A 25,944-nucleotide genomic window follows, 5' to 3' on the forward strand; every position below is an offset into this window, starting at 1 on the left:
CCTCTCCTTACGACTACTACCGGCTATTTCACTATAGCCACGTCTGGCTATCTTTTAGCGGCACGACCTTTCTTGTCGTCCGCTCCTCGAAGAATGCTCTCTCAGCTAGCTAGGCTCGCTCACGTCACATGACTTTTCCCGCCAAGCCGTGATTCGCCTGCTATCCATCCGCGCGTGACATGCGACAATATAGTCCGTAACCTATTTACAGATTCTTGACAACACACACACACATACACACACACCCACACACACGTATGCACACTAAGATATAACTATGCCATACACACAGGCAACAGGACACAATGCGCAATACGAACAAATATATTTAGAATCAAAACAAATCACAAATTAATATAAAGGTGAAACGATATTACTACCACAAATACGGTATATAAACTTCCAGTCATAACTTTGCCCACTAATTTGTCATTCGTAATACTTCAGGTAGGCGCCGAGTGTTGCAGGAAGTGGGAGGATGAACACATGAAGGAAATCATGGTCCTGCTGTTATAATATTCTCTGAAAAAAGAAAGGAGAACAAATGTATTGCTCAATCTACACTACCCGTCATAAAAAATGAATTATTTTTTGGCAATATACTTGGTTTTAATATAACTCGCCGCACCACAAAGAGCTACAGCAAAATGTATCTGTGTACATTTTTATGACGGGTAGTGTAGATAGCAGTTAGGAGCAAAGGGAGAAATGTGCAAATTGTACCCGACTTGCTTTGAACCCTACTCTTGTACTGTTTGGCAATGACAATAAGACAAAAGTGGATGAAGGTTTTTCATACATATTATTAATTGCCAAGTTTTTTGTTTATAAATGTAGACTTGCTAAAGTCCAACCAACTCTCAACATGTACCTCAGAGAACTTGCATATGTACACAACATAGACAAACAAGTACATCAGATTACAATGAGTTATGACAAATACATTCATAAGTGGGCTGCGTACACAGAGCTGATACAAGAATAACTGCACACACTTTCCTGCTTTTATATTAAAAAAAACAACATTATTTTCTGCCATTGTATACATAAGGTGTTTTTGTTAATGTCATAATATTCTGAATTGCCTTTCCCATACTGTGAACCTGAATGCATGCATGTAACCTTTTCTGAATAAAAAAAAATTGTGAAGAAAAAAAGATGTGCTCCACCTGGATTGGAAACACGCACACTCATCACACTCATCACACTCATCACACTCGTCACACTCATCACACTCATCACACTCGTCACACTCATCACACTCATCACACTCATCACACTCGTCACACTCATCACACCCATCACACTCATCACACTCGTCACACTCATCACACTCATCACACTCATCACACTCGTCACACTCATCACACTCATCACACCCATCACACTCATCACACTCATCACACTCATCACACTCATCACACCCATCACACTCATCACACTCATCACACTCGTCTCGATTCCAAATATACCGGAATAGATTAAGTACAAAAAACCTACAAAATGCAACAAAACAATTACAAACAGATAGACACACACACAGACAAACAAACAAACAAACAGACAGAATATAAGGGGGTGTAAAACACTCATCAAGGAGGACAAGGAGAACATCAATATTTTTTACCCCCCGCGGGTTAGGGGGAAGAATTTACCCGATGCTCCCCAGCATGTCGTAAGAGGCGACTAACGGATTCTGTTTCTCCTGTTACCCTTGTTAAGTGTTTCTTGTATAGAATATAGTCAATTTTTGTAAAGATTTTAGTCAAGCAGTATGTAAGAAATGTTAAGTCCTTTGTACTGGAAACTTGCATTCTCCCAGTAAGGTAATATATTGTACTACGTTGCAAGCCCCTGGAGCAAATTTTTGATTAGTGCTTTTGTGAACAAGAAACAATTGACAAGTGGCTCTATCCCATCTCCCTCCTTTCCCCGTCGCGATATAACCTTCGTGGTTGAAAACGACGTTAAACACCAAATAAAGAAAAGAAAACATCAATTTTCCTGAAGGCAAGAAAGGCCTTATAATGGAAGGGCGCTGGTTCTGAGCGACGCTTATTTCTCGAGATAGGTGTGACCACATGACGTCATACTTTCGTCATCGGAGATCTTTCGTATTTCAATCAGTGTCATTTCCCAGTTTATTGTTCTGCGGTCGTTTTAACTGACTTGACAAGTTGAGAAAACCAATGACACTTCATTTTTGCGAAGCAACTGAATATGAAAAGAAAAGAAAGCGTGCAGAAGTATGCTTGGATCCTGCAAGACTTTATGACCAACGACTTCTCCCTTGGAAGTAAAACAAGATGTCTGCTTTTCGCCTGCTTTGAAGGTAGGGAGATTTTACAGCGCACACGGTAAATTGCAAGTCCTATTGGACAAGAATTTTGTTCTTCTTCTTTCTTCGAAGTACCATAGATTTGTTCTTGGCCATATTTTTTTTACCTGTGCATCGTTATATTATGGACAAACCACGTTTGAACGCAAATTCGCAGAGTAATTTTGATCATTTGCTCCGGAACTGCAACGTCGATTTGCCAAAACAAAAAATATTCTGGCTCAATATGCGGGAACATGCTGGTAGTGTCATATTTTTTAAATGGGTGTGGAAGAACTGCTCATAATTAACATAGCACTCCGGCTCTGTTCTTTTTTTCGTCACACCCAAAACCGTTATTTGTTTTGGGCGACGCAGCATTATTAGTTAATTCAGTTCGAGGTTGACTTCACGAACACTTTGTTAAGTGTTTTTACAGTAAAGTCATTAATCCAAACAACAAAGTGCCTGTGGTGAGATGAACAAAGTTAAAAAAAGAAAGGATATCTGTACTCACCGATACAAGAACAGCACAAGACAGTACGAATTTTTGCTTATGTAAGCTTCATCTAAATTCATTGCCAAAACTTCGTACAGCGAGCTTTGTAAAGTAGACTTAGCAAAGTCGCTTTCTCCCAATAATATTAAGCTTTACGCTACGGTCTGTATGTTTTACAGTAGTGAAGGTACTGTTGGGTTCAGGAATGTCATATCTACGGTCTGTATGTTTTAAAGTACTGAAGGTACTGTTGGGTTCAGGAATGTCATATCTACGGTCTGCGTGTTTTAAAGTAGTGAAGGTACTGTTGGGTTCAGGAATGGCATATCTACGGTCTGTGTGTTTTAAAGTAGTGAAGGTACTGTTGGGTTCAGGAATGTCATATCTACGGTCTGTGTGTTTTAAAGTAGTGAAGGTACTGTTGGGTTCAGGAATGTCATATCTACGGTCTGTGTGTTTTAAAGTAGTGAAGGTACTGTTGGGTTCAGGAATGTCATATCTATGGTCTGTGTGTTTTAAAGTACTGAAGGTACTGTTGGGTTCAGGAATGTCATATCTATGGTCTGTGTGTTTTAAAGTAGTGAAGGTACTGTTGGGTTCAGGAATGTCATATCTATGGTCTGTGTGTTTTAAAGTACTGAAGGTACTGTTGGGTTCAGGAATGTCATATCTATGGTCTGTGTGTTTTAAAGTACTGAAGGTACTGTTGGGTTCAGGAATGTCATATCTACGGTCTGCGTGTTTTAAAGTACTGAAGGTACTGTTGGGTTCAGGAATGTCATATCTACGGTCTGCGTGTTTTAAAGTACTGAAGGTACTGTTGGGTGCAGGAATGTCATATCTACGGTCTGCGTGTTTTAAAGTACTGAAGGTACTGTTGGGTTCAGGAATGTCATATCTACGGTCTGTGTGTTTTAAAGTAGTGAAGGTACTGTTGGGTTCAGGAATGTCATATCTACGGTCTGTGTGTTTTAAAGTACTGAAGGTACTGTTGGGTTCAGGAATGTCATATCTACGGTCTGCGTGTTTTAAAGTACTGAAGGTACTGTTGGGTTCAGGAATGTCATATCTATGTTGGTGGGCACAAACACACGTGCACATTTACCGTAAACTACCTTGTAAGCGCCCACGTAAGACACGTGTCAAACACAGCGTATTAAGAAACAGTCTGTTCATCCGATTTCTTTCAATCCCAAGTCCACCTCTTAAACCTTAAACGAGTCCCTCAAATCTTCGTCCACTTCTACCATGTACCAATTGGCTATTCAGAAGACTGCAGTGGCAAAGTATGAACTCCATGGTATGAGTACATCGCAGCATCTTGTCATTATTCACTTGAATTTTATCTTTGTATTTTGTGAAGAGGTTTAGATTTAGCTAGAATCTGTTTTTTTGACACCCTTGGATCAAATGTGGGGGGGGGTGTGTGTTAACTAAGTACTTTATACACAGTTTGTGACCCAAAGTAGGCGGTTGGCGATTGCTCGATATAGGGCGTTTACAAGGTAGTTTACGGTAATTACCTGCAGGTGAAGGATTACACATGAGGTGTGCCTGCTGTCGGAGCTGATCAATATTGGGCGGCATGGGGAAGGCGGAGAATCTGGTGTCGTTTTCACACGCGTCCATCAGGTCTTCCAAACAGTTGAAATACTCCTCGGAAAGTCTTGGTTGGAGAAGACACAAAGATGGTTAAGTCATGATGAGGTATTGCCACTTTACATTCTTTGTGTTGTATGCATTGATGTGAGCATACCTTGTTATATTGTGAAAGAAAGTTAAACAGAACGCACGAATACACGCCGGCATGCAGGCAGACAGATGGGCATGCATTCTTGCACACACACGCGCACGCACGCATGCAAGCACGCCGCAAGTGAACACACACACACACACACACGCACACACACACACACACACACACACACTCACACACACACACACACACACACACATGAAAAGAAACATCAGAGACAAGCTAAACAAGGGTAGTGTTCAGAATTAACCAGCGCATTCCTGAAAGCGTACCTGCAGTAAGCGTCCGGGTCACCCGGCGGACCGCCCATGATGTTTGCACTGCATTCCATGATGGCCGCCTGAACATCATCCGGGCATTTCTGGCTGCCGATTGGCTTCTCACCTGCAGACGGTTTCATTAGGTATGCAAACAATTCAATGTCTGTGGTGTGAGCGCTTAAAGGCATAGAAAGCTGATGAATATACACGCTAATTGCTTTACCCAGAGCTGGAGACAGACTAAATTAAGTTCCCTGCAAAATATTGTGGTCTAGGAGCCCTTAAATGTTGAGATATTTGAATTTTTATTTTGATCTAGATGGTCCTATTTATAGATTTGGCAACACATGTAACGTTGATGCAAGGGAGCTAACACCGCGGCTTTGTTGACATCCTCACTTTTTCAGAGGCTAGAACAAGCTGTAATGCATGTATTATGGTCCGCGCATGGTGACATATCGTCATTATATGGTCTTATGGTGCGTTTGACATCGATTGTGAGCAAACTACACTTTGTAAACACGGGAGTGCGTTAGTATGCCTTTAAATACCTGGTTTTTTTTAGTTTCTTTTTTGGGAGGTGGGAGTCGACAACCCTGGTCGGTTTTGCTTTTGCACAATCACTCAGCCCTGGCCGCTTTGAAGGGTTACTAAATAAATTATTAAAAAAAAGGTTTTGGCCTTACAGACTTGAAACTTTTGGACATTGCTGATAAGATAACATACTAAGTCTATGTGCAAGGGAAAGGTGATCTGTTATTTACTTTTTGAATTGTTAAATTTCATTTTCTTCATTATTTTTTTTGTTAATTCACAAAGGGGTTCTAAAACTTGCTTAGAATAAACAAAATCACAAATTAGCTCTGTTTGTATCAAAAACACCTCTGAACAGTTGCTATATGGTATAGTATTATGTTTACAAGTTATCATGAACTTGCTATGGGGGCCCGGGTAGCTCAGGTGGTAGAGCACTGGACTTGTGATCGAGAGGTCGCTGGTTCGAATCCGGGCCGGGACGGACACGGGTCAACTTTATGTGCAGACCCAGAGACGGTATCCATCTCCCACCCCCGTGTCACCACAATGGCACGTTAAAGATCTTGGTCATTCTACCATAAGTGCAGATGGCTGATACCACCTAAACACGCACACATCAAAAGCCGTGAGGGCGTAAAACTCGAATCGTATAAACCAATTCATGTCCAATATAGGCAATTAAGACCTGACGGACAATAAGCCCCTTACAATTTACTTTTAGAACTTGCTATAAGTCCTTCTTTGTTTACAGACAAATAAAGTAGGCTATTTCTAGCTTTCTTGCACACTCGCACAGACAAAAATAGCCATCCTCACTGCATATATACATAAATTCATAAAAAATCACAAGAAAGATACACAGACTTGAAGTTTACTGGAAATACAAACATGGTTACAAACAAGATTGAGTGCAAGTTTGAAAGAGTTCACTTTGGCACAAGTATTTTTTTCAAATTTATGGTAAATTATGATGTTTTTAGCACTTGCGGCAAGGGGGTGGGTACACATAATTAGCAGACGAAAACTCATCACGTCGTGATCCGATTTCCGAAGCTGTGCATTCGAATTCGCTTCCAATTGACTCAGTATCATCTTCCTCGATGTCTGATCCCTCGGTTTGTAGCTGTTCCAGTCTTTCAAGCACTTCTTCCCTTGTAAATGTGCGCGTTTGTCTACTGCGATCTCTAGACGCGGAAGGCGCCGCCATGTTGTTTTCACGCAGCTGATAGAAACGGAGCTACTACTCTCGTGCTTTCGCATTTCCTACTGACAATAAGACCTTATGTTGGACGGGAATAGTGCAGATGTACTCACAAATGAATGACCTTCACCCGGGTAGTCTTTAGTTTCGTACACGACCTAATTGCTGTGAATGGAAAATTACGAAAGCACAGATGCCGATATCGGTAGGTTCGTATTCAAGCGTTGTTGCGCGAAGATACCGATATCGGTAGGTTCGGGCTAATGTCGAGGCACAAAAGGTCGAGGACATTTGGTCGAGAGTCAAAAGGGTGACAAAAGGTCGACGGTGACAAAAGGTCAACAGCAAAACGTCTGGTGAAAAAAGACCTTTTTTTAACTCTCGACCTTTTGGTCCCTCGACCTTTTGACCCTAGACCAAATGTCCTCGACCGTTTATGCCTCGATCGTTTGGTTCTCGCCCAGGTTATCTCCCCCGTCCCTCAAAAAAAGAAGAAACAACAACATGTCATAGTTTCTAGAGGTAACCCCCGCAAAAACAGAAGAAAAAAAAGAAAAAAGAATACTACCATAATAATCACAACGCAATCAAATATACATGTGGATTCTTTTATCTTTTCGTTCGAATGAAGAGGTACAGCTGAACTACATGTAAACCGTAGTTGACATACGAACCATCTGGAGCGATTGGCCGTATTTTGGCACTGGTGTTATAAATATTGAACATTCCTAACTCGTGTAGCTTTGCTGGGGTTTCTTCACGAGTTTGCCTTTAATTTCAGGTAACTGTATCTTGAAAACCCACCAGATGAAGAGATGACACACCGGAGTGATATAAAGGAGACCACAAACATAAACAAAAGTAAATAATTTTGCTACTCCTAATATCGATTTAGAACTGGTAAATGCATACTGAAACTCGGAAGCCCATGTGTGTGGTTTGACTATGGTACTGAGATCCCACGCACACACACTCACACACGCATACGCACACACCAGACACGCACACACAAACACACACACGTTCCATACTCACAATGATGGCGATACTGATTGCTGATACTCTCCTGAAGCTCCTGGTCAGGACACGAGGACAGCGTGTTGTGCAGGCAACCCACGTAGACCTCTAGCGACCTGACATCAAACACAGAAAGCCGACCAGAAAAAGCTGTCAAAAACGGCATTAAAGCCTGATATTACCTTGGACAAAGTCAGCTTCGCGAAGTCTGCATCACGCAGTTCGCTTCCCGAAGCTTTCGCAAGGAATGTTTGGTAACATATTTTCGCGAAGTCGACTCACTTATCAGAACAGTCTTCAGATTCCTGGTGACCTGATTTAAAGGACACAGAGCAGAAATAACATGGAAGTACGTCAAACACGTCATCTAGATTTCTTGTGACCTGGAACAAAGCATACAAAGCGAATATGGCACGAAGACTTTCTTTATTTGGTGTTTAACGTCGTTTTCAACCACGAAGGTTATATCGCGACGGGGAAAGGGAGAGATGTGGTAGAGACGCTTGTTCTTTCTTTATTTGGTGTTTAACGTAGTTTTCAACCACGAAGGTTATATCGCGACGGGGCACGAAGACAGTCACGAAAGTCTGGGAATAATTACTACGGTTAAAGTCCAGGAAAACAAGTCCAGATGTGGACTATAGTTGCTATTGCTCCCATTTTATAGAACGTAAGTCCGTAGTACTCCACGATCTTTTCTTGTCACTGCGGATTGCCCGTTTTTGAGTTGAGAGACAGGGGATGATGAAAACAATGTTTTCAAACAAACTCACTACTGACTGGCTGATAAAACGTTCTTGTTTACCTGTGTGTTTGTCTGTCTGTCCGTCTGTCTGTCTGTTGGTCCGACGGTTTGTTTCTTTGTTTGAATTTTTGTTATCAAAATCAGGAATTGTAGGTTACTGGAATGTTTAGTCATTGTCAAAACAAAACGTTACATTTGTAAGTGTAATGTTTTGTTTTGTCAATAACTTAACGTTCCAATAACCTACAATTCTTGTTTTTGTTTTTTTTAACGTCTATCTGCTTTCGGATTTTTGAATTTGGTTTAGAGACGACATACCTGCAGTAGTCTCCATTACCATCAGAAAGGTAGTCAGCACAGCTACGCTTAGCGTCCTCGATTTTACCCTGACATTCCTTCTCTGCCAAGGTCGCGGGACCTTTTGTGTTGAAGGAAAAACAGACAAAAATAATAAGTCATCATTAAAGCATTTTGTACACAAGTGACATTTGTCCTCTTCGCTTCCTATGGAAAAACTCCACAAACTGTACAAGACGAATACCCCAAAACACTGCTGTGCTTACAAATAGGAATCCAAAAAACGAAGCGAGGTAAGTTTACGCAACCATTAGAGGAGGATGCAGGACGCTTGTTCATTTCAATGCTTGTTATTCTTTCAGGTGATACGAGATTGGTTTCGCATAATTCTCACTTACTCTATTACACATGTAGTATGCATGAGGAGCGCTTACTTCCTCTTTTTACATTTAGTCAAGTTTTGACTAAATGTTTTAACATAGAGGGGGAATCGAGACGAGGGTCGTGGTGACCGATCTTTATGAAATTTTACATGAGAGTTCCTGGGTATGATATCCCCAGATGCTTTTTTCATTTTTTCGATAAATGTATTTTACGACGTCATATCCGGCTTTTTGTAAAAGTTGAGGCGGCATTGTCACACCTTCATTTTTCAATCAAATTGATTGAAATTTTGGCCAAGCAATCTTCGACAAAGGCCGGACTTCGATATTGGATTTCAGGATGGAGGCTTAAACATTAATTGATGACTTTGGTCATTAAAAATCTGAAAATTGTAATTAAAAATTTTTTTATAAAACGATCCAAATTTACTTTTATTTTATTTTTCATCATGTTCTGATTCCAAAAACATATAAATATGTTATATTTGGATTAAAAACAAGCTCTGAAAATTAAAAATATAAAAATTATGATTAAAATTAAATTTCCGAAATCGTTTTGAAAACAATTGCATCTTATTCCTTGTCGGTTCCTGATTCCAAAAACATATAGATATGATATGTTTGGATTAAAAACACGCTCAGAAAGTTAAAACGAAGGGAGGTACAGTAAAGCGTGCTATGCAGCACAGCGCAACCGCTACAGCGCTAAACAGGCTCGTCACTTTCACTGCCTTTTGCACTAGCAGCGGACTACGTTCAGTTTCATTCTGTGAGTTCCACAGCTTGACTAAATGTAGTAATTTCGCCTTACGCGACTTGTTTGTAATATCAGATCTTTAAATAGCGCTCTGCCCCATTTGTTAAAGATTCTTTTTTATGCAACGATTAATTTTAGACAAAACGAAACATTCACAAATACATCGACCTCACGGTCCTAGAGGTGGACAGACACACAGCTTGTTTGTTTGTTTGTTTGTTTGTTTGTTTGTTCGTTCATGGGCTGAAACTCCCACGGCTTTTACGTGTATGACCGTTTTTACCCGGCCATTTAGGCAGCCATACGCCGCTTTCGGAGGAAGCATGCTGGGTATTTTCGTGTTTCTATAGTCCACCGAACTCTGACATGGATTACAGGATCTTTTTCGTGCGCACTTGGTCTTGTGCTTGCGTGTACACACGGGGGTGTTCGGACACCGAGGAGAGTCTGCACACAAAGTTGACTGAGAAATAAATCTCTCGCCGAACGTGGGGACGAACTCACGCTGACAGCGGCCAACTGGATACAAATCCAGCGCGCTACCGACTGAGCTACATCCCCGCCCGGAGACACACAGCTAATAATGAGATAACTAAATTAAACACCCTTTCTGAGTAGGCGTTAAATCTGACCTCTAGTTTGCTATGAGCAAAAGGAATCATAGTTATGTGTGTGTCTGTGCACATGAAAAGACCAGTACTCGGGAATGTTTCGTCCAAAATTAAACGTTCTAAAGACTAACCTTTCTTTAATTATTGTTTTATTAAAAATAGAGACAAGAACTATGGAGTGCTTTTTTGCGACAAATATGGCTATTTCATTTCAATCAATCAATCAATATGAGGCTTATATCGCGCGTATTCCGTGGGTACAGTTCTAAGCGCAGGGATTTATTTTTTATTTTTATTTTTATTTTTATGCAATTTATATCGCGCACATATTCAAGGCGCAGGGATTTATTTATGCCGTGTGAGATGGAATTTTTTTACACAATACATCACGCATTCACATCGGCCAGCAGATCGCAGCCATTTCGGCGCATATCCTACTTTTCACGGCCTATTATTCCAAGTCACACGGGTATTTTGGTGGACATTTTTATCTATGCCTATACAATATTGCCAGGAAAGACCCTTTTGTCAATCGTGGGGTCTTTAGCGTGCACACCGATTTAATGGTCTCACGTTAAAGTTGTAACTTATTTTGTACCGAAAACGACCAACAACAAACTCCACACGGTTTGTGTCCAGTTCAATTCAAAGAAAGAAAACAAAATCCTAAACTAATATGTCCTGTCCATGCTCACACCAAAATATGTCCTGCATATTCTCACAACAAAATCTGTTCTATGCTCACACCAAAATATGTTCTGTCTATGCTCACATCAAAATATGTCCTGTTTATGCTCACATCAAAATATGTCCTGTCTATGCTCACACCAAAATATGTTATGTCTATGCTCACATCAAAATATGTTATGTCTATGCTCACACCAAAATATGTTATGTCTATGCTCACATCAAAATATGTTATGTCTATGCTCACATCAAAATATGTCCTGTTTATGCTCACACCAAAATATGTCCTGTCTATGCTCACACCAAAATATGTTCTTAGAAAGCATACGTACACTCGTGTTTAAGAATGCTGCGCGTGGAGCCGATCGCGTCTTGCAGGTCAAAAGGCAAAAGGTCAGAGTGTTCAGGACACGTGTGCACAATGTTGGTCAAGCACGTGAGATACGCTTCGCCCGGTCTGTAAATACACAGTATACATGACAAACAACACAAATATAAATACTATTACTACAGCTACTGCTACTAATACTAATACTACCAACAACACCACTACTACTCCGGCCCAGATACGAACCCGTGAAGTGCGCGACCAACTGAGCTACAACAAGAACACGTGTAAACATACCGTTACTTCTCTCAACGTTCGTGTCGCTGTCTGCAGACACCCCCCGCGGGTTAGGGGGGGAAGAATTTACCCAATGCTCCCCAGCATGTCGTAAGAGGCGACTAACAGATTCTGTTTCTCTTTTTACCCTTGTTAAGTGTTTCTTGTATAGAATATAGTCAATTTTTGAAAAGATTTTAGTCAAGCAGTATGTAAGAAATGTTAAGTCCTTTGTACTGGAAACTTGCATTCTCCCAGTAAGGTAATACATTGTACTACGTTGCAAGTCCCTGGAGCAAATTTTTGATTAGTGCTTTTGTGAACAAGAAACAATTGACAAGTGGCTCTGTCCCATCTCCCCCAAACATTGAACAGAATCTTGTCCCATAATGTGACCCACGTGCACATGGCCTTGACATCTCCAGGGGTCACGCCGGTCATAAAGTCATTGCATCGAATCATGGCGGCTACCGGGTCACATGGTCTAGGCTGGTCGTTGGACATCGAGGTTGATGTCGTTATTGTGGATGGAACTGGAGTGGTTTCTGTAAGAAACACACACACACACACACACACACACACACACACACACACACACACACACACACACACACACGCGCGCGCGCGTCCGTAGTACTTACTGAACCTGTTTTCTTTCATTCTGAGCACATTTTTTTTAGTCAATTAATCAATCAATCAATGAGGCTTATATCGCGCATATTCCGTGGGTACAGTTCTAGGCGCTCTGCAGTGATGCCGTGTGAGATGAAATTTTATACGGCCAGTAGATTGCAGCCATGTCGGCGCATATTTACCTTTCACGGCCTTATTCCAAGTCACACGGGTATGGTAGACAATTATTAACTGTGCCTAAGCAATTTTGCCAGGAAAGACCCTTTTGTCAATCGTGGGATCTTTAACGTGCACACCCAATGTAGTATACACGGGGGGTGGTTCGGACACCGAAGAGAGTCTGCACACAAAGTTGACTCTGTGAAATAAATTTCCGCCGAACCTGGGATCGAACTCGCGCTGACAGCGGCCAACTGAATATAAATCCAGCGCGCTACCAACTGAGCTATATCCCCGCCCCAATTTTTTTTAGTAAACATGACATTTGAAGATGTTGACAGATCAGCTTTTTTGTCGGTCCGAGGGGGAGCATATCGTCTTTTGTTTCATATTTATTGACCAAGGCCGAAGGCCGCGGTCAATAAATATGAAACAAAAGTCGATATGCCCCCCGAGGACCGACAAAAAAGCTGGTCTGTCAACAAACCACCAAACATCGTTTTTGTCCTCATTTTGGTACTGAGAAAATAAGTGCACAATCAACCCAGGGAGCCATGCTTTGAAACACGGGTTCCGTGCTGATAACCACACGAGTCCCGGTTTGATAACCACTGGCAATCAAAGCTGGCTTGTGAAAGCAACTTTCTGTGTTTTTGAGTTCATTAAATGTTGGGATGAATATGTCAGGTTTGAGGATGCACAGTTCTGTAGGTTCATCTCGGTATTCCACCCCCTCGGCTTTCTGTTGTAAATATTAAGCTGAGTGATCGAATGTGGAAGCTACGTTTGGTCAAAGGTCACAGAAGATTTGCGTCGTGCAGCGAAGGAAAGAATCGCGATCTTGTTTCCGACTCAGTACCTCTTTGTTATATTTAGTCAAGTTTTGACTAAATATTTTAACATCGAGGGGGAATCGAAACGAGGGTCGTGGTGTATGTGCGTGTGTCTGTCTGTCTGTCTGTCTGTCTGTGTGTGTGTGTAGAGCGATTCAGACTAAACTACTGGACCGATCTTTATGAAATTTGACATGAGAGTTCCTGGGTATGAAATCCCCGAACGTTTTTTTTCATTTTTTTGATAAATGTCTTTGATGACGTCATATCCGGCTTTTCGTGAAAGTTGAGGCGGCACTGTCACGCCCTCATTTTTCAACCAAATTGGTTGAAATTTTGGTCAAGTAATCTTCGACAAAGCCCGGACTTCGGTATTGCATTTCAGCTTGGTGGCTTAAAAATTCATTAATGACTTTGGTCATTAAAAATCTGAAAATTGTAAAAAAAAAATAAAAATTTATAAAACGATCCAAATTTACGTTTATCTTATTTTCCATCATTTGCTGATTCCAAAAACATATAAATATGTTATATTCGGATTAAAAACAAGCTCTGAAAATTAAATATATAAAAATTATTATCAAAATTAAATTGTCCAAATCAATTTAAAAACACTTTCATCTTATGCCTTGTCGGTTCCTGATTCCAAAAACATATAGATATGATATGTTTGGATTAAAAACACGCTCAGAAAGTTAAAACAAAGAGAGGTACAGAAAAGCGTGCTATCCTTCTTAGCGCAACTACTACCCCGCTCTTCTTGTCAATTTCACTGCCTTTGCCATGAGCGGTGGACTGACGATGCTACGAGTATACGGTCTTGCTGAAAAATGGCATTGCGTTCAGTTTCATTCTGTGAGTTCGACAGCTACTTGACTAAATATTGTATTTTCGCCTTACGCGACTTGTTTTTCATTAGACCTGTCATTCTGCTTGCTCGGCTTTGTTAGATGTTTGCATATCTTGTTGCTATTTTCTTTGCTTTTATTATTGTTTCTTATTTGTGCTTCGTTTATCGATACAACGTCTTGTGCACGGGTCAAAATGTGTGTGTCAGGGGTCGTTTTACTTGAACTTGACGTTCGTGTTTCTCCGAACGTCTGTGTATCGAAACACAGATAAACGCACTCCATGACTCTGTAAGAAGACAAAACATATCGCATAGGTAAAGTGGCTTGTATAGCCTGACTATTCTGTTTAAAAACACTGTTTATATTTGTGTAGGTTGTAGTCATCATAACTAATCGCATTTTGCCATTTGTTTCAGAAAGGAGGTTAACCTACAAGATCGACGCTATGTCAGATATGCCTCAGCCACATGAAGACTTCCGAATTTAGATCCACTCGGCATGGTGACAAGTCTTGATGAAAAGTATGGGACTGAGGACAGCAGTGGAAAAAGTGGCCACATGGCAGGTACCTATTGCTTAGTGTCTGCAGTGCAAAAGACAGATAAGCTGATGGTAGATTTGCAAATGAACACAGTGCCTGTGTGTGTGTGTGTGTGTGTGTGTGTGTGTGTGTGTGTGTGTGTGTGTGTGTGTGTGAGGATTGCACAAGATCTCATTGAAGGACAACTGCACCAACAACAAATACACAGTCATTTTATCTGTTTGCCTTCTTTTGAAAATTATACATGGAGTTGATATGATGCGTTAGTTTTAACTGTGTGTGTGTGTGTGTGTGTGCGTGTGTGTGAGTGTGTGTGTGTGTGTGTGTGTGTGTGTGTGTGTGTGTGTGTGTGTGTGTGTATGTGTGTGTGTGTGTGTGTGTGTGTGACGGATGAGTTTGTGTTACTGTTTGTTGATTTCTTACGGGAGCCTTGAAGGCTTCGCCTCTTGTTATTGTTATCCTGTTCGTTCCTCTCACCTGCAATGTCTTGTTCCATTTCTGATACACAGAAAACAGTCGAACAAAATGCAGATATAATTATTATATAGAATTTAAAGCTCAGCAAATCCGAATAAAATGCTCATTTACCTTCAGATTGACAGTGCCCTGCACGCTGCTGTTCCATGTCACGGATTGCACGTGCAAAACTCTCGTCGGCCAGAATGGGAAGGTTGGGACACGTGTCTCTCGCCTCTGACACACACTCCAACATCACGCTCACGTGCCTGTCAGGTGTCATAACATCACTTTGTATGTTTCGTGTTTCTATACGTTTATACAAGGCCTAAAAAAAAAAATAGGTGTGGTTACGGTAACCCGACCTACCCTATTTTTGGGGGCCGACCCTATAACTTTTTATTACATTTGTCAAAAAAATACAAAAAAAACCCAAGTAAACGAGTGCAGAAAACGCAATGAAAGCGAAAGCGCCCGAGTCGCACACTTATTTCCCTGTCAAGTAGGTTTAATTTGTACACATTAGAAAAAAAAAGTTAAAAAAAAAAAAGTGATTGCCTACCTTCCTACCCTATTTTTTTTGGCGATGTTACCTTAACCACAATTTTTTTTTTTTTTTTTAGCCCAATATATATTTACGACATTCTCATTCTTGAAAATTTAAACAAAAAGTGGACACAACAGTAACATGGTTTGGTACGTTCTTAATCAATATTTCGGCAGCGACAAACTTCCTTCTTTAGGATGGTGTGATGAACTAATAAATACTTATACTTATACAAGAATTGTATACTTATACTTATACAAGAACTTTATACTTATACACAAATTCTTATTCTTGGTTATGTTAAACTTCAGCGTTGTAAATAAACGATTTGAAAAAAAAAATGTGTTTGTTTGTTTGCTTAACACCCAGCCGACCACGAAGGGCCATATCAGGGCGGTGCTGCTTTGACATATAACGTGCGCCACACACAAGACAGAAGTCGCAGCACAGGCTTCATGTCTCACCCAGTCACATTATTCTGACACCGGACCAACCAGTCCTAGCACTAACCCCATAATGCCAGACGCCAGGCGGAGCAGCCACTAGATTGCCAATTTTAAAGTCTTAGGTATGACCCGGCCGGGGTTCGAACCCACGACCTCCCGATCACGGGGCGGACGCCTTACCACTAGGCCAACTGTGCCGGGTTTTTTTGAAAATAACTCCGTCGGGTTTGTATGGGTTGTGTTAGAGTGAATACCCTTGCTTTTCATCTGACAAATAACTTCACACGTGCTCCTGTCAACGTGTTTCCGACACACCCCTCGCTAGTGATTGGCCCCTCACATGTTTGTCAGAGTAAGAGCAAGGGCATTCACTCTTTCACAACCCATACCAACCAGACAGAGTCAGTTTCGGAATTCAGGAATGCTTCCGACTGCTAACTTAGCCTCTGGTTTTACACAACTTGCAAGCATAAAAGTCATTTTAGCTATTATTCAATTAAGTTCCTGAATGAGGATGCATTTCTGCAACATGGGATTTATAAGGAAAACTGCGACAAAGCCATTTTAACAATGGAAGGGAGACAGCAAATGTCCACAGGACGAATGTATTTTCTGCAAAGGGAGACAAACCATGGCAGACATTTTCCTTCAATCCGTCAACTGATTTCACAAGAATTATTATATGCTTTGATAAGAGTGACTTATGGGATCAAAATTCTCGTCGCGATATAACCTTCGTGGTTGAAAACGACGTTAAACACAAAATAAAGAAAGAAAGATCAAAATTCAGTCAGTAATGCCACTGGTTGTAAGCTCTGAATTAACAGCTCTATCAGTTTTATAGTCCTACTGAAACATTGTTTGCAGTTGTCTTTTGTTTTAGCGCGCACAGGATCGTGTCATGAAAGCCATGGGTTACAATGGCTGGGGGAATGATGAGCACTATGAGAAGTTAGTGAAAATATCTATTTTTGACATTTAGTTAATTTTAACTTTTTTTCAAGTGTACTGGGAATCGGGCCAAGGTGTGTGTGTGTGTGTGTGTGTGTGTGTGCGCGCGCGTGCGTGTGTGTGTGTGTGTGTGTGTGTGTGTTTATGTGTGTTTGTGTGTATGTGTGTGTGTGCGCGCGTGCGTGTGTGTGTGTGTGTGTGTGTTTTTTTTTGCTTGTGTGTGTTTATGTGTGTGTGTGTTTGTGTGTGTGTAGGTGTGCTTGCGTGTGTGTGTGTGTGTGTGTGTGTGTGTGTGTGTGTGTGTGTGTTTAGAGAGAGAGAGAGAAATAGGGTATATTATCATATGTGTTGTTGTTGTTTTGTTTTGTTTTGTTTTGTTTTGTTTTGTTGTTGTTGTTGTTGTTGTTGGTTGTGGAGGTGATGATGGTCGTTGTGTGTTTGCATTGATTATATCTCAAACCAGTAAATAATTCTAGAGTACAGCACGTGGTTGTAAGAAAGTCTTATATCTCATGTTAAATGACCATTCACTGACCAGCAAAGCTTGTCGACATCCTCCTGCCCAGACATGACCATGGGGTCCACGTCAGAACTGACCACGCAGGCGATCAGAGTGTTTTGCACGTCCACACAAGTCCGTAATGCTGCCGCTGTTGGAATAACAGAGAAAATCACTGGGGTAGTAAGCCGAACTGTTCTGATGGGAAGAACCGTCCCTTTTATTTCATTTCATTCCATTACTGTATTGTCCCATTGCCCGGAAATTCGGGTCGCTTCCTCCCTGTGGAAAGCTAGAATCAACAGAGTCGCGCTACCTAGGTGTGTAATAAGACACTGCAGAATGACCAAGGTCTTTCACTGATTTATCTTTTGTTTGCGTTAAAATACTACCCTGAAATGAACCCGAAGCCGACTTCGAGAAGACATGGCACCGACAATGCAGTTCCAAATAACCGCGCAGTCAGCGTCATTAAGTCAACTTCGCGAAGTGGACTTTGCCAAGTTAATGACAGGCTCCAGGCTTCTTTTAAAAGCCCACTCTGTCTCACAGGTTTACAGCACGATGACAACATTTCACTAAGCGAGCTTACCTTGCCTATGAGAACACATTCGCGAAATTGAAAGCATTCAACCACATCAAATGCCACTTAAAAATAACTTGAATGTCTATATAGCTCGCGTAAACCACACAGCAGTTCTCGGGGCCCCGTGTGACCAACTTTATTCATACATGACCGCCCCCCGCCCCCCACACACACACATACGCACACACACACACACACACACTCATACACATACACACACACGCACGCACGCACGCACACACACACACACACACACACACACACACACACACACACACAGACGTAGGGAGACAAACCTCTCTCTCTCGTTGAAACATTCGTCATTACTTGATCGATCTGAATGTAAAACAAAACAACACTACCAATTTGCACTAAAACAGAATCACTGTTAATACAATATACACAAGATGGAGAGGAGGATGATTACACAGAGACAGAGACAAAGAGAGACAGTCAGACAGACAGACAGACAGACAGACAGACAGAGAGACAGACAGACAGACAGTCAGAGAGACAGACAGACAGACAGACAGACAGAGAGACAGACAGACAGACAGTCAGAGAGACAGACAGGAAGACAGACAGACAGACAGTCAGAGAGACAGACAGACAGACAGACAGACAGACATACAGTCAGAGAGACAGACAGACAGACAGACAGACAGACAGAGAGACAGACACAGACAGCGGAACCAAATGTACTTACCTATGTGTCCAAGCAGGAAAAGCAAAGCTGGTTTATAAATGTACATCTCCAAGTATTCTGCAATATTCACAGCTCGGGGTACCAAATTTATCAACTTTCTAAGTTCAAAGACACAAAGAGACTGTGATATGGTCGCTAGCAAAGTGGGATATTACTGTGTCACTGGAAACAAGGCTGTACAGGGAAGCACTTATACACATCCCTATGACTGAATGGAATTATGAACCTCTTACAGCACTGGGCGTGGTCACAAGTTAAAGGTACTATCCTTCCCGTGGTGTAAATACACGAATTCAGAAAATAACTCTGTCGGGTCTGTATGAGTTTTGAAAGAGTGAATACACTTGGCCTTGCTATTATTTTTCTTGGACAAATAATCGACACGTGGGTCCTGTACACGTGTATGAGACATGTCACGTTGCAAATATTGTCACGTGGGGAACCTTTCCCACTTGACATTTACAAGCCAGTCACTAGCGAGAGGGTGTGTCTCAAAAACGTGTACAGGAACCGGGTCAGCCACCAGAGATCTGTTCAGAGTTTTGTGACAGTGGGAAAGAAAATGTTCCACTTGGACACATAACAAAACTCTACAGTATGATCGCTCCATCTGAAGAACAGAAATGAGTTTTTGTTTAATTTTTGGGGGGAGGGGGTGCGGCAGATTGTCACTTTTATGAAGTTATTAGATGAACTCCGGAAATAACTCTGTCGGGTTTGTATGGGTTGTGAGAGAGTGAATTCTCTTGCTTCACACACGTGCTCCTTGTCCTGGTGTTCAAGACACACCCCTCGCTAGTGATTGGCCTATAATGTCACGCGGGAAAGTTTGACTCAATAAAAGCATATTCACTCATTCACAACCCACACAAACCCAACAGAGTTATTTCCAAACATCGTCTTTTTTATTTATACTTTTTTTATGTGTCAAATCGGAGAGTATACTTTCAATTTGAATCGTACACCCGGTACCCAGGTATCGAGGGACGCTGGCTTGAAACCTGCGAAATTGTCAAACCGTATCTCCGGAGCATATCAATGCATCTTCATACAAGTGTTCACGCTGATGTCTATAACTAAGGTGAGTTTGTACACACAGTTCTACCAAGTTCTAGTTCTAGTTCTATAGGAACACATTTTAAACAAACGACGAAACACTTTTGTATGACTTTTGTACCCTTTCCTAAACACACATAGATTGTGCAATACCTATAAAATGTGGTACCCAAATGTCACAATCGCGGCTGGTCTAATAAAGGCATTAGAAACAACCAGACCACTCTATCTGTGATAGGGTGGTGACTAAACAAAGCTGCGAGAGAAATTTAAATTCCGTGTTCGCAAACTGATTTAAAAGTGTTCTAATATATTGCTAAAACATTACAATATGCAGGCGCATGTAAGGTATGGACATTTTTGTGTGCAAATGTTTTCCAAAATACATTGATAAAAACTGGAGATACGGCTTTGACAAATATGTCACGCCATGAGCAAACAGCCACATTGTAAATGAATGATACAAGGAAATAATAATAACCGCATACTTCTACATTTTCAGATGTTATTAAAAATTAAAAATACGCTAGTAAAGATCAATCCCAATATTTCAAAGCTAACTGCAGCAGCTTTAAATTCACATACATAGGGCCGAAATTTCACAATGCAACACCGCATTGTATAGCTGACGGTGATGAGGGGAAAGTGGCGCTGAAAATGGGTGATAATGTTATCCGGTAATCGTGAAATTACTGGTGGAAAATTAATAATCGCTGCCATTGTCTAACCTTTAAGTACGGTAGCTTGATTTGTTCTGTGTCGCAAGAGCATAATTATGATCATGTACCGTTTGATGAGCTTGTTTTCGGTGTGTGTGTGTGTGTGTTTGTGTCTGTGAGTGTGTTTGTGTGTGTGTGTGTGTGTGTGTGTTTGTGTCTGTGAGTGTGTTTGTGTGTGCATGAGTGTGTGTGTGTGTGTGTGTACATGTGTGTGTACATGTGTAACTCCCCTAAATTTTGGGAGAGGTATAGGAATACCTTTTAACGTACAAAACACTCAGACACAGTCAACCACTCTTACTCTAATCACTGACTCCACAACCAGGCAACATTCAAACCAAAGTTTATTATTTACACACACGACATCACCGCATTCACATTCACACCCAATCACAATCGCTCAAAATAAAAGATAGATGAAGAAGGACGAATTATCTTAAAGTTTTAACGGAACAAAATGGCTATGAAAGTTTATAACTTGATACTACGAGAACTGTAAATACCCCTAAATATTACCATTTACCACCTTAATTCCCTGATCCCGAACAATCAAAATGTCTCTTTATAAATTTATCTCAACTAAAAAATCCGCTTATCTTCCCCTACAGTAATCAATTAACCCCGTTATTTATTAACTAACTATTATTTCTCACTTACATTTACACTAATACCTCGTGATAGGGACTACCTACGTTTATTGCTACACTGCCTTCAACCTTGATGCATACGATCAACGCCAAACGCAGCTACACATGAAACCAGTAGGCCCAGCCACCAATAATACTAATTAACTTAACTTTAAATAACAAGACTCTCAATTATCTTCCACTTATTTCAACACAATAAATGGTACGAACATTAAGTCATCACTAACACACTCAAATTAATCCACAATGTAACAACCTTACTTCATAGCAACAAATTACAATATCACTACATAATTTTCTCTTCGCGCGTAATGATCATGACGTTTCACAACCAAGTCCAGTTCACATCTCGCCGATCCACAAAAATCAACGTCGCTCAAAACAAAACATAAAAAATAAAGACACTCCAGATTAGTCCCGTTGAATCTTCCACTTATTTCAACACAATAAATGGTACGAACATTAATTCATCAATAACACATTCACATTAATTCACCACGTAACAACCTTACTTCATAACAACAAATTACCATATCACTACATACTTTTCTCTTCGTGCGTAATGATCATGACGTTTCACAACCAAGTCCAGTTCACATCTCGCCGATCCACAAAATCAACGTTGCTCAAAGAAAAAAACAAAGACACTCCAGATTAGTCCCGTTGAAATGTAATAACCAGGCCTGGTACCCAATTTTCTAACCTAATATTTAATTAATAATCAATTTCTACCTGGTTTCTTCTAACACTTGCACAATCTTTATGTCTTTAATATGTTTAAATTCACTTATAGGTCACAATGCTTAGTGAAGCCACAGCTGCATAACTCGAGGCACACAGATGCCATAATATATTCTTGTGCACAGATTGCTCGTGGCAATAGCATGCCAGCACTTTCCACCACTTTACTCACTGACGGTGGGCCACCTCACCTCCACAGCTCACACTTGCGACACACCGGTGGTCAAACACTCCACCAACAACACGCCTTCCTCCCGGGTAACGAGTCGGAAGCATCTTTCTCCCGGAAACTCATGCTGTCTCCTGTGTCGTTCGTCTCTCCTGGCTTGGACTCGCCCACAGCCACGCTTCTATGCTTGAACGCTGTTGTAGGAACAAAGCCAAGTATAACTACTTGTTCCCCAACAATACTTCAATTATCTCCCCTTACCCACAAAGTCCACAAATTAACTCTCCTAACAACAATATCTCCTTCATTAGACTTCCCATAATTATCAATACTCATCAACTTTCAAAGTCCCCTCTTTACTTAATTACTCATTAATTACCATAATTAACTACTTAATTAACCACCCTGGCCATCTCGTCAAAGTTACCATTTAACTTTAACCACAACATCATTATCAAAATACCAGAGTCCCAACATGACCAATTATGTAATAATTCTTACAATTTTCACTCCCTTAAATACCTAATTATAGTCTTTACTTTTATACAATTGTAAAGACACCATCATCAATATAAATGTACAAAGTATTTACAACTCCCATTTCACAAAGTCAATACAACATGGCTGCCCCCATAATCAACAATTCCTATTTCATTATTTGACCCAACCATTTACAAGCAGCCCCTTCACAAACAACGCCACTTCTCTTACCCCTTATGAATTTAAGTCATATTACATAGTGGCACCTCGTTCTTTCCTCTTTCTCTAACCGTGATGACGTCACATATTTACAACCAACCCCCCGTCTTCTGTCTTGACAGTGAACTCCCGTTTAAAACCTCCCGTACCTCGTCTCCAAATTTCCGCACTAACAACTACTACACGACTATTCTCTGGAATTAACGCTCTCTACCTTAAATACACCCTCCATAAAAATAAATCCTTCCCACACATGAGTTCACTCGCAGTAACTGCTGACACCTCTTTTCTTCTTTCCACCAGCCAACTCGCTCTCCCCACTTCTTGTGCTTGAGCCATTTCAGCACAGGTCCTTTGTGCCAAGGGGACTCCATTTATCTTCAAATTTAGATTCCCTCTCTCGTCCTTCCTACTTCTTGCACAATGAAAAACTGTCCACCCCCTTTCCCTTGTTTCCCATTTTCCCTCTCCCCTTTCTACCCCCGACACCCTACACATAAAATGACACCAACCCAGGAAACTAAAAAACTAAAACTCTCTCATACACAAACACTACCGAACCAACAAATTTTGACCCTGAGCACGGAAGGAGAGAAAAACTACAGAATTTCAACACACCTTGCCGTTCGAGGACTGACCACCCGTAGAACCCTTGAAGCCACACCAAGACAGCTGGAACACAACTTGTCTCCGGGGTCGAATAAAACATCAACACGCCGGTCGGCCGGATAGAGCATTCACATCAACCATCCGTTCTCTTCACAGTTTTACACAGCAGTGACCTTCGAGCCTGTGACTCGTTCACGCATCACGCAACCCCACGTGCGTGAATACACTCCCGCGATTGGCTGTCCATAGCCACGGACACACACCGAGTCACTGTATAGGCACTCATCTAAGCCAAAACCGCACGAAACCCAACTCATGCACGAATTACAAATAATTCATGGCTGGACTTGGGCAGAGTTTGTGACAAACCCCCCACCCAAGTACAAAACACCCTGTATTGAACCAAAAATCACACACCTCTGACCAATGCCAGGAATCCTAAAACGTGTAATCCAACCACAACTCCCCCTGAACTAAAACACTACACAACTCTACTGACATCCATGGACTTGCAACATGATCCAGCCCACCAAAATCAGTCCATTTTGATGGTTCAATGCTCCCCACATCTGGCTACTCTTCTGAGCGACTGAGCAAGTCGGCCCCCACGTTGTCTCTTCCAGGAATCGCCTGGATGGTATACATGTAGGGTTGCAGAGCCAACGCCCACCGCATCAACCTCTTGTTAGTCGCCTTCAAACCCTCCAGGTACTCTAAGGGTTTGTGGTCGGACTGAATGCAGAAAGGTTTTCCGTAGAGGTACGGGCCAAACTTCCGCACCCCCCACACCACCGCCAAGCACTCGCGCTCGATGGTACTGTAGTTACGCTCCGCTGGCAGCAACTTTTTGCTCGCACAGGCCACCATCTGCATCCCGTTCCCCTGGTCTTGGAGTAGCATCGCCCCCAACCCAACACCGGATGCATCTGTGCGAAGAGTGAAAGGCACGGAGAAATCCGGCAGCTTGCACACCGGCTCTGTGGATAACTTCACTTTCAGCGTATCAAGGGCCACCTGCATAGGCTTCGTCCATCTGACCTTGTTGGGCTGTGACTTCTTGGTTGCGTCTGTCAGCGGGAGTGCAATGTCAGCAAAACCCGGCACAAATCGACGGTAGAATCCGGCTAGTCCTAGGAAGGATCGGATCTGCCGCTTTGTTGTTGGCCTGGGCATCTTCGCTATCTTGTCCATCTTCCCTTCCTCGGGTTGAATCACTCCATTTCCCACCATGTGTCCCAGGTACTCCAGGCGTTTAAACCCCAAGTAACACTTGGATGGTCGAGCTGACAACGATGCTTCCTGCAGCCGCTGGAATAAAGCTCTGAGACACTCCAAATGACGCTCCACGGTTTCAGTTGCCACTAATATGTCGTCAATGAAATTGTCGATCTCGATCATGTCGAGAGGGCTCAACAGACTCCTCATCATCCTTGAAAAGATGGCTCCTGACGTCTTCAACCCAAACGGCATCACCGTCCACTGGTAACACCCCTGCGGTGTTGTGAATGCGGTCTTGGGCTTGTCTTCTGCCGCCATAGGGATCTGCCAGTATCCTTTTGCCAGATCTATCTTGGATAGATATTTCGCCTTGCTGAGCTTGGCGAACATGGCCTCCATGTTTGGCATAGGTTCGGCGTCAAACTCCACTATCTTGTTCAAACGGCGGTAGTCGGAGCAGAACCTCTTTTTTCCGTCTTTCTTCTCCACGATCACGATTGGAGAGCTGTATGGGGACACCGACGGTTCGATGACCCCCATCTTCAACATCGCGTCGACTTCTTTGGCGATAATGTCCCGCGTCGTGAATGGCAAGGGGAACTGACGGACTCTAACTGGTTCGTCATGCGCCAACCGCATGCTACACTCTGCCAGCGACGTCCTCCGTGGCAAATCAGTGATGACATCCTTGTTGTCCTTGAGGATTTCCTTGATCCCTATATGCAGTTCTGGCGTCTCTGGATCCAAGTGCACATCTTCGATCGTTTCTTCTGACGTCAGTGGTATCAACGGAATGTCTTCGTGAGATGACTGCACTGTTTCCCACTCCTCCCCTTCATCCACCACACACACCGTTGCTATCGCTGCAGGCCGCTCCACATACTTCTTCAGCATGTTGGCGTGGAACAATTTCTGCTTGGGCCCTATCCTGATGCGGTAGTCACACTCGCCCACTCTTTCCTCCACGACGTAGGGTCCTCGCCAAGCCATCTCCAACTTGTTTTTCTTGAGAGGCAGGAGTAGAAGAGCGCGATCTCCAGCCTCGAAGGTTCGGCGTTTGGCCCCACGGTCGTAGTGCTTCTTCTGGCGCACTGCTTCCTCACACAGATGTTCCCTAGCAATTTTGCATGTTTCCTCTATTCGGTCCCGGAGGTTCAACACGTACTCGGACGCAGTCTGCGCTTCCTTCCCGTCTTCTCCTTCTTTT

General features: G+C 42.0%; 1 protein-coding gene across 2 annotated transcripts in view; it reads right to left on the reverse strand.

Moving 5' to 3' along the window:
* Nucleotides 1–308: 308 nt before the first annotated feature.
* LOC138945713 (uncharacterized) overlaps nt 309–25,944 on the reverse strand; it is a 33,024-nt gene continuing 7,388 nt past the window's right edge. Inside the window, exons 1-10 of one of the 2 annotated variants that reach the window (XM_070317199.1) lie at nt 18,880–19,162; nt 17,624–17,738; nt 15,277–15,413; nt 12,072–12,216; nt 11,400–11,524; nt 8,651–8,750; nt 7,606–7,703; nt 4,845–4,956; nt 4,340–4,482; nt 309–522 (exon numbers count right to left, since the gene is read on the reverse strand). In XM_070317199.1, coding sequence (XP_070173300.1) covers nt 497–522; nt 4,340–4,482; nt 4,845–4,956; nt 7,606–7,703; nt 8,651–8,750; nt 11,400–11,524; nt 12,072–12,216; nt 15,277–15,413; nt 17,624–17,738; nt 18,880–18,925 — 1,047 coding nt within the window. In that variant the 5' untranslated portion in view covers nt 18,926–19,162 and the 3' untranslated portion in view covers nt 309–496. Of the gene's footprint in view, nt 523–4,339; nt 4,483–4,844; nt 4,957–7,605; nt 7,704–8,650; nt 8,751–11,399; nt 11,525–12,071; nt 12,217–15,276; nt 15,414–17,623; nt 17,739–18,879; nt 19,163–25,944 lie in introns of those variants that run through there. The other variant, XM_070317198.1, reaches the window with a different exon arrangement.

This window comes from Littorina saxatilis, linkage group LG13 (genome assembly GCF_037325665.1).
Source record: "Littorina saxatilis isolate snail1 linkage group LG13, US_GU_Lsax_2.0, whole genome shotgun sequence".
Classification (NCBI taxonomy): Eukaryota; Metazoa; Mollusca; class Gastropoda; order Littorinimorpha; family Littorinidae; genus Littorina; species Littorina saxatilis.